Source organism: Pocillopora verrucosa, chromosome 9 (genome assembly GCF_036669915.1).
Source record: "Pocillopora verrucosa isolate sample1 chromosome 9, ASM3666991v2, whole genome shotgun sequence".
Taxonomy (NCBI): domain Eukaryota; kingdom Metazoa; phylum Cnidaria; class Anthozoa; order Scleractinia; family Pocilloporidae; genus Pocillopora; species Pocillopora verrucosa.
Genome location: NC_089320.1, coordinates 21,892,225 through 21,910,042, shown reverse-complemented (window position 1 = coordinate 21,910,042; position 17,818 = coordinate 21,892,225). Strand labels below are relative to the sequence as shown.

The 17,818-nt window shown below is 37.5% G+C and overlaps 1 protein-coding gene across 1 annotated transcript; it reads right to left on the bottom strand.

Moving 5' to 3' along the window:
- Positions 1 to 3,368: 3,368 nt before the first annotated feature.
- On the bottom strand, positions 3,369 to 15,983 carry LOC131779887 (PR domain zinc finger protein 13-like). Its single transcript, XM_059096488.2, has 4 exons — positions 15,927 to 15,983; positions 14,105 to 14,293; positions 12,895 to 13,135; positions 3,369 to 5,175 (listed from the first exon to the last, which is right to left on the bottom strand). The coding sequence occupies exons 2-4, from the start codon at positions 14,264 to 14,266 to the stop codon at positions 3,674 to 3,676; spliced, it is 1,905 nt and encodes a 634-aa protein (XP_058952471.1). The 5' UTR covers positions 14,267 to 14,293; positions 15,927 to 15,983; the 3' UTR covers positions 3,369 to 3,673.
- Between the last annotated feature and the right edge of the window lie 1,835 nt (positions 15,984 to 17,818).

The following is a 17,818-nucleotide window of genomic DNA, read 5'->3' as shown; positions in this document are numbered from 1 at the left end:
TTGTTTCCTAACGAGTACTAGAAAATCAGTTAAATAAACGTTAAACTGTATTTATTAACAGTTATATAACCTGCGGTTACTTGCATGTGAAAGATAACCAGGTAAATAATACAGCTTGCTGTACCATACGAAATTTGTTCAATGAACGTTAAACGGTATTTTTTTTCAGCCATATAACGATCTGCGGTTGTTAGTATGTTGAGAAAATATTTGGAAAAATTTAAGCCTTGCTTTCCAAATAATACACCATGCAATTCAGATATTTACAATAAACGATTAGCTACCTTAAACTTAAACTTATCAATCACACCTAATTTTTTCAGGCCTGGAACTGAACATCAAAAACTAATACCAACTTGAGGTTACCGCTTTGTAGCCTTGCTTTATCCGTAACACTGTCAGTTACAAGTTTTTTGTATGCGTCTTGTGCAACCATTCGATTTAAGACGCTTTATATAAATTCCTGCCTTGAGACAACGAAAGAAATTCCAATCTAAGGGCGAACCAATGTTCGATTTTCTGTCTCGAAGAATTGCTTTTGAAGCCAGGATTTATAATTTAATCTCCAAGTCAACCATTCGACTGCTAAAGTGATGGTGCCATGATGAGTAAGGTGTGGAGATAAACAGTTGCTGTTTCATTACGAAAGAATTAAGGATATAACGTAAAGTTCCCTTTTGTTCGTCAAACCCAAGAGTGAAGTGAAGCATTTCTGGCTACTTTAAGAATTTTATCACAAGAACTGCCAGATCACTGCCAGATCATGTTCCAGTTTCTGTGGCATAAAGCAAAGAGGAGTACCGCTACTCATCGTATTTGAGATACAAGCATGAGACGAAATCCTTAAGTTGACCTGTGTTACACAGGTTGGTGTGACCTTTTACCAGCAGCCATTGATTCTCATGGTTCGACGGTTTGACCCGCGCTCTCTGGGTCTACGGCAACGTTATTTATTTGGAGACCAGATGTTGGATGTTTTTTTAAAGCTAAATTTGCAACATTTCAGGTCTTGTTGTTCAGTTTAAACTCGCTTTCCTTCAGGTTGTCATGTGTATCCTTATAGACATCTTCTGACATCATATCACACACTTAAAACTCTCATGCAGGTAGATTTTGCCTTCAATGCACACATCGCAGCTTTTCCTAGCACAGGACTCTAGTTTAATCTGGCTAAAGATATTTTTAAAACAATTTGTGGCTGAAAAACTTGATCCGTAGATAAGAGAAAGGACGGGTTTTCGCTACTTCAATTGAGGAAAGTCACTGCCACACAGGATATTTTAAGAAAATGGAAGTGTTCCAGGTACAGATTAGGAATAAAGCACTCGATTTAAGTCTTTCATGAGAGTTCATTCACTTATATTGGCCTGGATCTCTTTACTTGACACAATTGGTTACCATTGCGATTTTTGCATACGCCCTTCGCCACTTCTTCGCAGAGACCGCGTGTCTGGGGAAAAGTAAAGCACGGCCATTTCTTTGTGGCTTTTCACAGCTTCATCAGAAATTTTTCAACCAAACATTAACATTTATCCACTCCCAGTCCAGTTTCTAGATTAATTCATCCAGTCTGAAAGATTTGGAAAATAAAAATTTTAAAAGTATTACTTTTTTAATGGCTGGTAAGTCTTCTCTGAGTAGTCTTTGCTGACAGTTGTGGACTCCATAAAAGTGAACTTTGAAATCAAATAAAAACAACAGGCCACGATTTCAAAGCAAAATCCCAATGACCTTCCAGTAAAAATAATCTATCACACAAAAATATTTAACTTTTCCGGCACTACGAACATCTAAAAACGACCATTTTACGAGAGAACTACCTTCTGACAGTATTTGACCTTAGTGACACTGAAACAGTTTTCCTTCAAAGACATGAGTCCACATGTTTGCAAGACCACATGTTCTCGGCGACAAAATTCAGTCGTTTTTATGTCTGATTTTGAACAAAGGTAATAGTAAATACCAGTTAATTGAAGCTAGCTAGAAACGGGTTATTCTATTGATTTAATTCTGTTTCTGATTTAACAAGCACATATATTGGAAGGTACGCACTTTTTGCAAGTAATTCCTCGAGGTGTGAATCTCAGCTGGAAAATTGTTTGCGAAGATTTACATAAAAAAATCCTCACCCACTCAGTCAACTCACATGTCCACGAGAACATTTTAATTAAAGTCCTTTAAAGACCTTAGCTTATACAAATTATTCAATCATTCTTTCAAAATTGAAATTAATTTAAGAATTAAAAGCTTCAAAATCTTTGAAGATGACAAATGCATGTGAAGTAGATTTTAGATGCCAGTTCTTGGGACGATCTACTTGAGAAACAAGTGCATTTTGATAACTATGAGTTAATGTGCTCATTTTAAGATCTTTGGACCTTCGATTATAAAAGTGGTGAATCGTATAGAAAATGTAAAAAACGGTACGAGGTAGAATATTTTCTTGTGTGCTGTGCGTAGATCCATTCATTTAGTTCTATTTATAGACATTAACCAAACGACCATTCATGCGAATGGGTTTTCTACCACCACTACGACAAAGTAAACACTCCGCGTTTCATTAAATCATTGAACAGAAATGAAACTTATCGGTTGAACAACTCTTGTTTTCCAAACGAGTTTTGTTCAAGACAAAATAACCTGTTCGGAGAGCGCACCATTGTTGAGATATCGCTTTCTTTGTTGAGCGAAACGTGTTGTTGTATGATTAAATTCCGCTAAACAAAGTACTCGCTATGTCTTGCTGCTGGGTGTGAAAGGCTTTAAAAGGCATTTAAATTGAAGTTAAATATAAATAGAAACATCCCGTGATAATCTAAAGATTTATAAAAAGAGGAAATTATTTTCCAAGGCCGTGAACACTACGGGGTCCTGTTTGTTGTAAAGGCAAGTTTACGCGTACTGTTTTTGACTGTGAATGATCTAGGTCTTGCTTTGTAAACCTTTCAAATCTTTGCTCGACAATAAACAGAATTAGACCACCAGTTCATTTTTGATACCTAAGTAAATTTACGAACGTTGCTTTCCCGATTCACAACAGTTTATAGTAGACGGTACATAAGATTTTGTATGCGTCATTTGAACGAGCCTGATTTCGTAATGAAGAAAATTATGTCGGCAAAAAACCTCTGTTTTATGTCGAACGAATCTTTTCTTTTTGTCCATTCTTTTTCAAAGACAACGCGAAAAACAAAGCTGAAAAGGTTTCCAGGCAATTTCTAAAGATGGCTAGAGAAATTTTATTCATTTAATTAACTTCACAGGTCGGTGAATAAGTTTTGAAAGAAAACAACGAGAAGGAATATCATATTAATAAATTATGGCCTGCGCGCGGTAGAGACAGCAAACCACTTAAATAGCACGTTTTTTTTTTATTTTGCTTTTCGCTTTATCGTACAAACTTATATCTTACTTCCTTTTTTTATATTATAAATGTTTTTCTCGTCTTTACAATGTTTACGTTGGAGAATTTTGTACAAACATATGAACTTTAGAATGCGAATACGACGTCTCTATTGCGTACGAATGTTCAAAATGAAAGGCCTAAACCGACCAAAATTGTTATCGAGTGCTCAATGTTGTACGAAATATCTTCACAGAAGTACCTTTATCTCTCGATAAACTTACAGCTAGACCTATGAAATTTGATTTAAAAAGTAACAAATTTACCATTCTAACGTCCGTTTGGGTGTCTTGATTTTATGTGACGATCTAAATCTCTTCTCCTGACCAAAACTTTTCCGCAATACTGACATTTATAAGGAGTGTCCCCAACAGCATGAAGGCGGATGTGTTTAGCCATATTGCTCGGATCGCCAAATCTCTTTTGACAGTATTTGCACTTTAAAGGCTTGTAGCCCGTGTGAATACGCATGTGGATTTTAAGCCCGTATTTGCGGGTGTACAACTTGCCACACAGCTCACATAAATATCCCTTATTCACTTTTTTAGAGTTCAAATCGTTTATCATTTCCTCATTGCAACCTGTTTTCGGCTTGTCCGGTGTCATTTGATCCCCGTTTAAACCCGTTCCATCGGGGTTCGGCGTTGTGGAGGATGAAGGCAGTCTGCTAACGCCTTGTTCCGTTCCAAACATCATAGGACCCGTTGGATTCATAACCGGTTGGCCATTTAGTGATGGAAAACCCTGTGGAAATCCATATTTGAAAAATGGCATCGACGAAGGACTGCAGAGAGGAGGCCGGGGCTGGAGGAGAAACGCTGGATTATTTAACATATCCATCTGGTTTTGCGAAAACGAGGATTCCTGTGATAAGTTGTACCTCATTCCATTAAGTCCGTTAAGTTCGCTCAATAGTGGTCGTGAGATTGAAGGAAATTCTGAGGAAACTGGCACATTTCCAAGCTCGGGGCTCTTAAAACCGTTGAAGCTAGCCGAACTGAACGGCTGCGACTGATTAACAGGAGGAACAAGAGAGGAATTTTTCAAGCCATCAGGTTTAATTCCGAACGTTTCCGCCGTAAAGGATGGTAGGCTCACTGGTGTTAGCGGCGTAAGAACTGGTTGGAGCTTGTCCGGAGACTTAACGACCTGCAAATCGGCTGAGCTTGAGTGCAGCGAAAAGGGTGGCGAAGCCTTGGTAGACGACGAGCTGTCTCCAACGGAGTTTTGCAGCGATTTCGGGCTCTCCTTCATTAGAAAGGAATCCGTGTTGAAGTTGGAGAGGAATGGAAACTGATTCATTGCCAATGATAGGTTGTTGAAGCCATTAAAACCATTTAAACCGTTCAAACAACCCATGCTGTTGGATAAATTTAATCCAGATGAAGAATGTCCTCCGTTAATAATGGGTTTATCGTCGTGAACTGAGACGTCGGATAGGAATGCACTGCCATTATGGTGGTGCACGCTCCTGCTTGGTTCTCCATCGTGTTTGAGGTTGAGCGGTGGATCATTGTCCGTTTTCGATACCTGTATCCCGTCCGTATCCGAATTTGGAGTCAAAAACAAAGTGCTCATTCTCGGCGGCCTGTTCGGCGGGTTGTTTCTACTTGGAAGGCAACTGGTGTATGAGTGTGTTCGCTGACTGTGAAACAGGGGCTCTTTATAGCTCTTCCCACGGTTTGAGGCGCACTCAAATGCGATGTGCGTTTTAAGTGTGTTTGGGAATGCAAACACTTGCGAGCAGTGGTGACAAATATATTGGTATTCACCTGTGAAAGGAGCGACAGGTGTAGCAAGAGTTAATGACACGTGCTAGTGTACTAACCAATCAGAGCATTGCTTCGCGGGACAGCTAAGCAGCGAGTTCTTGACACGTGCGAGGCGCTCCAGTTTTCCCCGCCCTCATCACTGGCTGAGAAGTTAAAATAATATTGGAGCTAGAGCGAGGAAGGTTATTAATATTCAAAGACACATTTATTATTAACAAACCATGCTGTAATTAGCTTCACAATTATTAGCTGGAGGAAGTTAGATTTTATAGAAATTAGTGATTTTGTTTAGGTCGTAAATACTCTATCACTATCAGTGCGCGCGAGATGAAGCAGAGCACGGCGAAATGTGTCAAACACATAGTATAAACGCGATTAACATACTGCCCCAAGTGAATTTCACTGATTTCCGAGACAATAAACTTTGCCACGAGGGTCGTTCAGAGCCTTTTGTTAGATCTTTTGTCAATGACTCCAGCCAATCAGATGCCACCGTCTACGGTGCTTTCATATCAATTCGTCGTTAATGGGTGCCGTTGCCCGGGGGAAATCAGGAAGCGGTCAGAAAACGTGAGGTGAGCCTTTTGCAAACAGCTGAGCAACTCTGCAAGAGAGATAGCTGGAAAGCAGAACCAGCGGAAACCGGTAAATAACGAACGTCTTTCCACGCTTTTTGATTCAAGAACGTTTCATTCTACAGGTGTTGAATGGTGGCCGTACTCAGCACACGTGACCCGCCAGTGGTTCGATGACGGGATTTGTTTAGTTCGCCCTTTGCTGCCTAAATATCTCAGAATTGCCACAAAGGGCTGGCTGTTCACATCGCACAATAGAAGTATCACGCTTTATACATATATAATTTTGACACGCGGCCGAAAAGGGAAATCTTTTGTCCTTGGAATGTATCTTAAGCTAACAGATGTGTAAGCAAGATCGAGGCTTCGAAACGTGCAAGATCTTTTCCTTCGGTACACACGGATAGACTTCAACCGGTTATTAACTTACCAGCGAACTTTAAAGTTATCAAGAAAATCAAAACGGGTGAGCCATTTTAGTGGATCATTTGAGGTACTCGGGTACCGGATTGCTCCTAGAAAGGACTTTAAATGACTTACGCTGGTCGCAAAACAGAAATCAGAGCTCTGTGCACGTGTTGTATTGTTCGTTCAAGCGCTACAATGTAGGTACCTAGGAAGCGCAAAATGTTTTGTTCGCTGTGGCTCAATGTGAGAGAATGTATACCTGAAGAAAAGAAAACAAAAGTAACCTGCACCTTGGTAAATATCGCCCGCACAATCAAGTGAGCAATTATTACTCGAAAATTTGAGTTCTAAATCTCCAAGGGCTGACAAGTTTGCTAGTGATTCAAAGTTTGAAATCGCCACAGTTTGCGACTGCATATTTTGCGACAGTTTGGCAAACTATGCTGACTTACATGTTTCTATCGCACTTTGTGAACATTCCTATCGCAAGAAAGAATTTTGCTGGTTTAATGGTATCTTAACTAAATTCCGTTAGTCATTTAATCATGACATTTTAACATTAAATAATGAGTCTTCATAATTAGCCTCACTGTTTCTTTAGAATTAGTAGCATCGCGGTTTACCGCAGTGATACGCGCTACACAAAAACAACATTACTCTAGATAAAGGCAAAAGTTTCAGTGTTTTGAAGCTGATGTCCCAATACGTGAAAATGTTTGAATTACTGCAATTTCAATATGTCTGCTTCTGGTCGCAGAAAACCTGTCCAATCGACTCGATATTTATCTTCAAACTTGTTTCATTTCATAGGAGGTGTTACTGAGAAATACAAACATAGGGTTCACTATCTTTCTGGTGTCTGGACAAGAGAAAGCGCTACGGAAAATTCAGGATTCGGCCGTCATCTTAAAAAATCACGTCTCAACAAATCAAGAATTCATTTGCAGAAAAATTATCCGTGGTTTAATTGCAAATTGAATGCAAAGACTCTCCTGTCTCAAGATGGAATATTCAGCTCTGCAGACCAGGGCGCGTGGCTACCGTGTTAAGCAAATTACCAGCTACCCAAATTAACACCAAAAATTTCCGTTTTGCCGTAAATTCCTGCGGGCGTTTAGACAGTTAAATAACTCTTTTGTTTTGCCGAACGCCTGATCGAACTAAAAAAATCGAATTTGCTTGCAAAAGCAAATGCTTGTTATGTATAATTAAATTTGTGCAAACCAGCGTGGTAATGAGTTTTTTCTAGAATGTTTTTGTTTTATCAAACCGTAGTATTACTAAGAGTCGTGAAATTCTAAAAAAATTGTTCTTGTATAGTATAATGACGTCCGAGCAAGTGGGAAATATGCCAAATATATACCAGTAATAATATCAGTCAGATAAAAACTTATCAGCCAAAAAGGTGTTCTTCAGTGTCGTATTTCGTAATTAAATGAAATAAAAACTTTTCAATGTGCGTTCATTTATCAGGCCACAACGGTTACTGAAAAGATAATTGCTAAAAAAGATAGGCTATTGTTAAAAATTACAGAGCTCCTAATCTAAAAATAAATTGCGAGTTCGATATAACACTTTTGATAAAAAAAATTATGAAATAATGACCCTGTTTGCAATAAAATTTGTATTCAAAATTTAAAAAAACTGTTTATGAACGAAAGACTTCTTAAAAAGTGACAATCAAACTCCGGGTGAATACCTAATGAGATAAAAGTATTATTTCTTCTTTATTGCATCACACCGACCAGTATGGTCTGCTTTACTAGAATTTGATGATCGATCAACTTTTCATTTTTGAGGTCTTTGGAAGGTTCCTCGTCTAAAAGAGATCGGGAATATCTTAAAATAGTTATAAAAACACACACAAAAGAAACCCGTTTAATTTGACAGCCAAACAACTCTATCTGTCACGGTTAAATGACAAATTTATAGGGACATCTAATGGACACAAAAGAAAAAGAGAAAAACTGCTTTTATCGACGCCTTTCCCAAACTTTTTGCTCATCTTACACGTTTCCTAGTCTTCCGAAGCATTAATCAAAACGTTTTGACACTTGGAAAAAATCGAGGTTAAATTACGTCAATACACCCCCTCTAACTTTAAATTGCACATATCATTATATTGCCTTGAAGTTGAAACAGCGGCATAGGAACTCATGATTTGTTTGCTTTTGTTTAAGTCGTGCGGTATTTTCGTCCCGCTGAGGTCGCTTCGTCTCCGAGCTCTTTCATCTTAGAAAAATCCCTTTGCATAACTTTCTACGCGTATTTTTTCTCTTCCGAGCAAAGTTTCGTAGGCGATGGAAGCTTCCGTCTAAAATCAATCAGTAATGAATAAAGGCCGGCCATTGTTTACAGACTTTTCGTGGCAATTTCTATTATCGAATTAAAAAAAGTGTTTGCAGAACAATCGACGTGAATACGTTTCAAGGCCTGCTTGGCTATTTGCAATGCGCCCACTGTTTTGTTTGTCTGCTGAGACAAAGAAATCACATGTTACTCGAACAATGGGGATACCAGACGAACAGCTTGCTTCGCTTGGTAGCGGAAGATACTTATCATCTTACATACGTAAAAACTGCAGTTAAAATGAGCAAATAAATTTTCGCGAGCCCCCGCTTAGAAAGATATATCTCGAATCCAAGAATCTCCATTAGAATCCGCTAACAGTGTGGAAAAAAGGCCCGAATTCCTAATTGTCGATTTTTTTGACGCACCTGACGGGGAAAAGAAGCGAAGGCTTTCAGATTCAACAATTATTGTTCAAGAGCCATTTAAAGCTGCGAATCTACTAAATCACTTTTTATGTCAGTACTCCTTTCAATTAACACGAATGAACTAAATTTATTGCAAGAAAAGTACTCAATAACGACGTCCTTTGAAGCGGTCCTCTAGTCTCTGAGAGAGAGGAAATATACTCAGGAAAAATACACGCTAGTTGTGCGCGCTCAAAAACTTTTAAGGAAGGAATATTTCTGTCTCTCTAACCGGAGTGTCTTATCTCTTGAGAGGATTGTCTCATTTTCTTTTTTTTTTTTTTTTTTTTTTTCTAATGACAGGTACTCTTTAAATTCCTTTTATAAGATTAATTTAGCAAGGTAAACTTCAATGCTATAAGGTACTTAACCGTTTCATGATTGAGATTCGGAACAATTCCTCGACAACCACACAGGAAAAAGAACGAATCAGTTAAAAAAAATGTGCAATTTATCAAGAAAGTTCGTTTTCTTTACAAGAAACTTGAAATTAGTTTTTTTGATGAAGAAATTAACATTATCATGCAGCCAACAGCATCCTTACTCCATTGCAACGAGGGCCATGCCTAAAAAACCTCTGTTTTTGCGTTATTATGGTCACATTTTTATTGGACTTTTACCAGCCTAGGGATAGATATTGGAGATATTTCTGCGTTTGAAAGAATCAGGGTGATTTTCTAATTCAATTTGGACGCTTAATAAATGTAGAGTATAAAGTTGTTTGAATAAAAGCATTGTATCTTTAACGGTCCTGAGTGTTTAATATGAATAATCCACCTGCCCGTGAAACTTCATTTGGGGAAACGACATTTTAATGCTTCTATAAACACGAAGTGTATCTTTACTTGGACCTCTCATCATGAATTTTATTCACCGTACATTTTACCTGTACGTTTTCAAAGGTTATTTACATCAATTCTTTCGTAAAAAGTCGTGGAGCTTTCACACTGAAGTAATCATCTTTTTGCGTCGGGTTAGACAATAAAATGATTGATCCTTTGCAAAAATTTAGATATTTTTACAATGAATGTACTTGCTTTTGAAAAGCTCCATAGAATGCCCATTTCTGTCTTCATAAGCATTTCAGTTGCTGTAAAACCTATCGTATACAAAGGCTATTACCCAAATATTCTAAAAGAACGGATATGGACGAGAAAGGAATAAATACTTTATTTTTGTTTTCGTAGAGATAAAACGAGAGGGAATGTTACTATGTCAAAGTAATTTTCCAGGCGAATGATTCAGTACAATGCACCACATGTTTGTGGGTTGACTTTGCTAGTCCACACCGGCTGTTTTTGCCCAGTAACAGGCGACCCAACCCACTTTTAACCTTTATTTTTAACAGACTCAGGGGGCGTAGATTTACTTATTAGAATCACCTTGCAATGACGCATATTCTTTTGAAATACGTTACGTACACTTAAGATTTGGGCGCGATAAATTAAGGTGACTTCGTGAGATAGGACGTAAACAGCCCCCGTTCACGCCTCCAAGATGATTTCTTAGTTATAAACCGATAAATACAAAGATTTTATTGCTGAATTTCTGTCGCTGCTAATTCTTTGATTTGATCAATTTACCCATGAAATCGTTCATTGAAATTAGCTTCGAGGAAAACAAACTCTTACTGAATGTTTCTATCGCATATAGGTAATCGCTATAGATTTCATATGGTCTTCAAAACACCTTTTTATTATATTCAAAGAAAGTTAATTTTAACTATGATAAAAGGTTTGTTTTGAAAACTTTTTTCAATTTCGATAGTAAATGTTGTTATAAATAGCGTCGGCCATTTCTTCTTTTTTTTTTAGATGAAAGAGTCTTGATTACTCAACAGTTTCCGATCGAACAATGAAACCACATGTTGAAGGAAGGCTTAACCACGATAACTCACGCTATTAAACTCCCCCTCCGCCTCGCACAATGTAAGTTAAGTTTCGATAAGAGAGTTAATCGAGATCAAGATGTGACTGACATAATCCAAAATTTACGCCATCGATAAAAAGCCGTTAGGTTAAACTTTTGGACACCAAGTGAAGAGTACTGCACAATTCTGGCATTTATTTTTTTAACCTATCTTGTTTTCATAACTTTTGCCATTCTGCCCATTCGCCGCACATAGGAAATGAGAAACGGAACAAAAAGAAACGAAGAGACAATGGCTCTATTACGCAAATGATCTAGCAGTGTAAAGACAGTTAAGTCTTTCAGACGAACAATGAAACAAAAGAGATTACACAAGTAGTCGACAATACAACAAAGCGTTTTGAACAAGACATCTTGCCTTGCAAGGAACTTTTTTCCTGATTCAAAGATTTACTGCAGAAAAAAATTTAAAAAAATGGTTTTACCAAGGTTAGATAAGATATTTAAGATCCAACTAGTCGTATTCCCGTTTCATTCCTAGCACCAGGAAAAGAATATCTGGCAAGATAAGCATTTTTTTCTCATCTGCAAATACTTTAAAAATATTTGAAAGGGAAACTTCAAAAGCCGTAAAGTTTTACAACAAGCTGAATGACAACTAAATTGCGTGGTTATATAGTTTCGTCAGACACGAGTCTTGCTTTCTCGATGAGAAAGAGCGAAACGATCGAAGAAACCTCTCAATACTCAATTACATCAAATGATGAGAACAATAAAAACACATGCTATGGGTTATTATCTGAGGTGAGGTAAAAACACAATATAAATACCTCAAGAACGGCCATGTCTGCTTAGTAACCGATCGCGTTCTGAAACTTACACAATAGAATTCGTTGTTTGGCGGTCTATGTAAAAGAATCATTAGAAAAGAAAAGTAAAATAGATATTTATTTTTAAAGCTGTTTTCGAGGTCGACAATTAATTTGAAACGTAGAATTGTGTGCGAAAGAAGCCAATGACACCGTTTTTCTTTAGAGTGATTATTAGAGTTTGGATCTACTAAGCAAAATAGGCAAATTGCGCTCATGAGGCGAAACAAATCACCCTGGATCTTTCACCTTTCCGTCCAGTAAAATCTTATTTGACTAAACTCTTTCCAGCGCTTTGAGTTTCTGTTTTAATAGTTTCTTCCTTTGCTTATACATATTTCTCAGTTGTAACACTGCAGAAGTACGCATGGCAGTTTTTTTAGAAGATGAATGTTTGGCGTTTCCCAGACCCCATCGTGGAACAGACCGTTCCCCAGACCGTTTCCTCGAGTCGTTCGAGACTCACTCTTAATATTTTATCATTTCATTTTGTTTGCCACCAGCTCGCTTCTGCGTCACAACTTCAGAGAAAGGCGGGGCGGAACTGAATTCACTTTCCAAATTTACCCTCTAATCGCTCATCATTCTGGGTGTTGGTCCAAAGTTTTAACTGTAGCTGAACAGGAGGCTCCTTAACTTTTATTGAAAAGCAGAAACCTATCTGCCAAGTAAAATTCACCAACGCGGTAAATTTTAAAGCGGTCTTTTCCGAAGTAAGAATTTTATCAGAGCAAAATTCCTATGAGGACCGAATGAAAGACTAAGTATAATTTGAAACTAAATTTCTGTAAAAAATAATGATAGGAATATAAAAATTCAATTAAGCGTAAAGATTAATACTGGATTGCATTGGCTTTTCTTGTCTTTCCTCTGGTGATTGGTCCAATCAGACGCAAACTGAAATTAATCGCATTGCGCTCACCTTTCCCTCGCTTGATGCGATTAATATGTAATGATTTCTAGTTCTTAATGCCCCTTGTGACATTTTAATGGTTATGATTATTTTGAGTTTAGTTTTATATTTAGCAAATTATTCCACTAAGCATCGAATATGAAGATTACGAAATGGGGCGCAGTGCTCTAATTGGTTAGAAAAGTTTAATGGAATAGAGTTATTTTAAATCGAGTGCCGGCCGGGATTGCTTTGGTCTTATCTCCTTTGCTTTATGATTAGTTCAGAAAATTTGAGAACTGAAAAGGAAATTTAAAATTTATATTACAAAATCAATAAAGAATTCTTACGTTCTCTATCTCCATGATGCACAAAATTGGGCATACGCAGACTTCTGCAAAGTCTCTCAGTTGGCCATAGCAACAGTTCCTCGCCCGGGGACACTCTATCGATGGTACGGAAGAAAAAAGACCCTTCGCTCAAGAACACCTCCACATTTTGCTCCTCAGGGCAGCGTGCGAAGTTCATGAAAGGGACCCAAGAAAGATGCCGATCGAAAACCCAGATGAGCTGACCACATTTGTAGGTCACCTGAAACGGATACGGGGGTTAGGCAGGATTTACAGAAGGGCGGGGAGGGGAGGGGGGGGGAGAAGGAGACCTACACTAGCATGTTACTGGCATAATTAGAAGACCAATTTGTTTTGTAATAACTAATCACATTTTCGAGACAAGGAGTGAACCAAATGCACCGAATGCCTCCCCCAACCCTCCCCCCCCCCTCCTACAACTATTGCGTAAGAAGAGTCCAAAAGTTCAGAAAGAACGAAAAGCGACAGACAGGAATTGAAGGCTGTTTGAAAAGATATGATTAATTGATATGAGTTTAGTGAAAAAAGCCTCAGTAAACCAATTAAAAATTTAACCCATAGATCTATGATCTTAATGAAGTCTTTGGATGATCATATATGACCAAAGAACTCATTGAATTTAAAGGTTTTTTTTCTTTTTTGTTATCACAGTCGAGGCAAAGTGTGACGTCTCTTTATAGATTTTGTATTAAGAAATCAAATATGGTTTTGTCCTTGTGGTATTCCAATCATAGGCTCTTTAAGCGCTGAATACCTTCTCAGACTGGATCAAAGTTCTTTTCCTCCCTTACTATGAAGCCCCAATGTAAAAGTTATAGGATACCTAACTCCCATGAGAGTAAGGTCTGGTTTAAGAGGCGATCGATAAGTCCAAGAAGTGCAAACCCTGACGATAACTGTTTACCGCCCCTCCCCCCCGATTAACATCAAAAAAGTGAGTCAATTGTGACACATGAGCCCCACAAAGCCGCTTTTTAGCACGTTTTACAGGATTCTAGGAGTACAACGTAGGTTAAATTTAACGAAAGCTATAAAACCTATTTTTAAAAGTTCCAAGACCTTGGAAACCTCACACAATTGGGAGGCATATTCCCGTTTTGCTTGTGTTTAGCCGGGGAGGGTGGGGGGGGGGGGGGGCTAGTTCTTACTGTGAGTCCCTCTACTTCTAAAAGCAGTTTCTACATCTCACCTCAAGGATATAATCCAAGTGTTTATGATCATTGGTTTTCAGGAAAATATTCAACGTCCCCTTATAAGGACCAAATGTCAGAGATGGAGGAATGGGTGATGCGGCGAAAACTCCAGAATAACGCTGGACTTTTTCCATCTCAGACCAGTGGACAAGATACATTTTGTGACGCGTTATACGGAAACGCACCTGCCAAGTGGAGATGGAAATAGTTGCACAAATAAAAACAATTTCAACAAAAATGGCCATGAAAAACGATGGAGCAGAATTAGGAGAATTTGATTTATGATTGTAAAAAGTAGAATCCAGAAATTTTTTCAAAGCCTTTGAAAAAAAACCGAACACCGCTAGATCGGTAAAATATAATGAGTTGTTTATTGCGACGGGAATAAAACACAAAATCTTATTTTCGTGGGACAGCAAAACATCAAAATGGAGTGAAGAAAGTAATGATAATGGAAATAATTAAAATAAAAGGAAATAATGGGGAAAAATGAAGTTTAATTTGAATATCAAGCAATTTATGAAATTGAAGGCGGCTCAAGTTTTCAATTTTGACGCACAAGTGGTGACGTGGCTACTGTCAGTAAGTTTACAGCCCTCGTCAATGACGTGATCATGGCTAAAAAGGTTAGCTATAGGCTGCCACAAACAGTCTTACAGTCAAGTGGTAAATAACGTTTTCGAGGCCTGGGTGACTGAAGAACGAAAAAATGGTAATAATATGCTTTGCGATAAGATTGCAACTAATAAATCTAACGAAATCTTGCAAGATTTCAACCCAAAGATTTTTACATTTGAGTTGTTTAACAATAAGTATTCAAGACTATACTTTGGTAATGAGTTTTGTGGCAGTTGTTGTGAATGGGGCTGATGACAAAACAAAGTTTTAGGGGCGACACATCATGATTTTTGCTTCGCTGAAGTTTCTTAAATATCAGGTAAAGGGAAACTAAGAAAAAATATAATGACTTGGTTTTATGAACTGCCTGAGGTAGAATTATAAATTTGTCACACACCAGACGATCTGTCATTTAAGCCTTAATATTTTGAACATTAGAGTTATCTCTGAAAAATTTATCGTGGATAAGTCTCGCGTATTAACCAAAAAAAAAACATTCTAGAATACCTGGTGCTGAAACGAAAAGTTAACACTCTTGCTCTTCTGAACAGTAAAAAGATTTTTTTTTCTTCGTAAGAATAACAAATCACTTTTTTTTCTTTTCATGGGGAAGCAAAATACGCGTCTGCGTTTAACGTCAATGATTTTTTTTGTACTTTTTTCTTCTTCCCTTGATCATTTTAGCTTGAATTAAAATGCGAAACAAAACGTCCAGAGGAAAAAACTGCAAACCTTAAACAATTATCAAGCTTTTGTGATTTTGAAAGTTAAACTGAATGACAGAAGATAGCAAAGGAAGCCGTGCTTTATTTCACGGCGCGCATTAGTTTTTTTTTTATGTTTTTTTTTTATTTTTCTCATTTGGGAAAAATCGTGTTTTTTCTCTTTTTTCTGTATACACCTGTATCACTCTCGCAGAAACTTCATCACTTAGGGAAAAAAATTGTCCATTTTTTAAATTCGGAAATCGGGTTTTTTTTTTCTTAACAAGAAAATCCGAGTACATTTTCAGCTTAAAAGATCATACCTTTTAACTACATTTAAATTGCATGAAGGAAGACCTTATTGCGGGATTACGTATTTTTGTCCAAGATAGTCTTCTTTAAAGATATATCACTTCAATGTTATGTAGCAAATTGTATCTTGCGTCCGCAGAGATTTCCCAGCGAGGAAAAACACAAGACGCAGAAAGCTACTCACCCAAGAAAATGAATGATCTTTTGACTGCTTTCGAGAAGCGCTACCTGCCGGCGACGAGTGGATCGACTCAGTCTAAACAAACAGGACCTAACATCGCACTGGCTTTTTAACAATCCCTGTAAATTTCCACCTGCCAAGCGTATTAATAACTGTTTGAAAAACACCCTCATTTCACGCTTTCTGCAAATCAAACAAGAGATATTGCCGGATACGCTGAATTAACATCTTAAAAGCATGCAATTTCCTCGGTGGCCGCGATGACTCGAGCTTGACAATCCTGTCAGGGTGAGAACTGTGATTCGATTTCACAATCTGCGCCACTAACTTCTCGTGTTTCACCTTTCAACTAACGAGCGAGATATTTTTACCGAAAAAATTGACAGGTATTTTATAAATCTGAAAGAAATGTACGCTCTCACTAATCTAGTACCAGTTTAAAAAACCAAAAATATTAAGTAAATAATTCGCCGATAAATAGATTCGCTATTGGTTAGACATAGCGCTTGTTTAATTCGTAGACAATGGTATGGCTTTACAGTAATAATGTTGCACTTTTTTCCAATATTCGTACTGTTCAAACAAAGAGTTGAATAAGAGATACGTGTTACAAAATCATTTTTCCGCACTGAGTAGTTGCCTTTTTTTGTCGAATGTGACAACAACAGCAAATTCTTACATCACATATTCAGCATGTACATGTCTGCATAACGCCTTCCGTCTCCCTTGTTTAACGGTTCGATTCCAACACAGTTTTTAAATGATTTGTTATAATTTTGTTTTTCATCAAAGTCAAATTCATTATTGAGTTTTACCTTCAAACCAACTCGCGCTAAGCAAGCAGCTGTTATTCCGTTTCCTACAGTTAAACTTTTTCATTAAAACTTTTAAATTGACGCACAAAACTCTTCTAATTAAAGCAAACCCCACAAAAAGCAAAGGAAATGGATTCAGTTGAGCGAATGTTTAATCCAATTATCTCAAACTTTGTGCGGATTTCGAGTGGATTCAGTTTTCTTCAAAAGTCCGCTTGTCGAACCAAGAGGAAAAACCTGCTTATTAAAACAGGTAAAACAAAAAGCATTTTCAACGCCACTGGTTTTTCGTAGTGTACAACTAATTTCATCTTAGGTTGTTTGTTAACGTTGTTTGCTTAGAGACTGTTCTGATTTCTATAAAAGATTGGCCTCCCCATCGATAATGAAAACCTTTTTGTGGCCTTGAAATCTTTAAAAAATTTTTATCTGACTTTCAACTTAAAATCTATTATACAATTTTTCCCGAATAAAAAGGCGAGCAGCTGTCTACATGAAAGAAACGCAAACGAAACTAAAAACTTCGTTCTCTGACCCAATTAGCGACACAAGGGGCTGAGTAAAATTCGCAATGGACAGTTAAAATGGAAAGTGTTCCCGAACCAAATAGAAATCGCTTATCTGTGTTTGTTGTTTGGTCAAAAAGTAAACTTAGTTCCTTTCCTCTTGTTTTAGCTTGACACTTTTCGTTTAATTTCCTATGCAAGTAAATTTAAACAGTGCTTATTGAGCGGAAGGGCAGTATATGTGTAATCGAGAAAGCGACCAAGCAGACCTTCAAACGAAATGTTTAGTTGTGTGAATTAAGGTTGATTTGAAAATGTACTCGGTGGTTTTTACAGGGAATTCCATTCAACGAATGCTCTTCATCCAAAGCCATGAAGTAAAAAACTGTTTCCTAACTCAGACCTGAAAAGGCAAGGGCAAAAAAGTAATTTTATGTAATCTGACATTCTAGGGAAGCAAGAGAAGTTTCTGTAATTTTGGTACTGAATCGAACTGAACGCTATTTAGAAAGTAGAAAAGACAGGGTTTGTACGAGAGTTAAAATTGGTACATTTCTGTGAGTGGTTCATAATA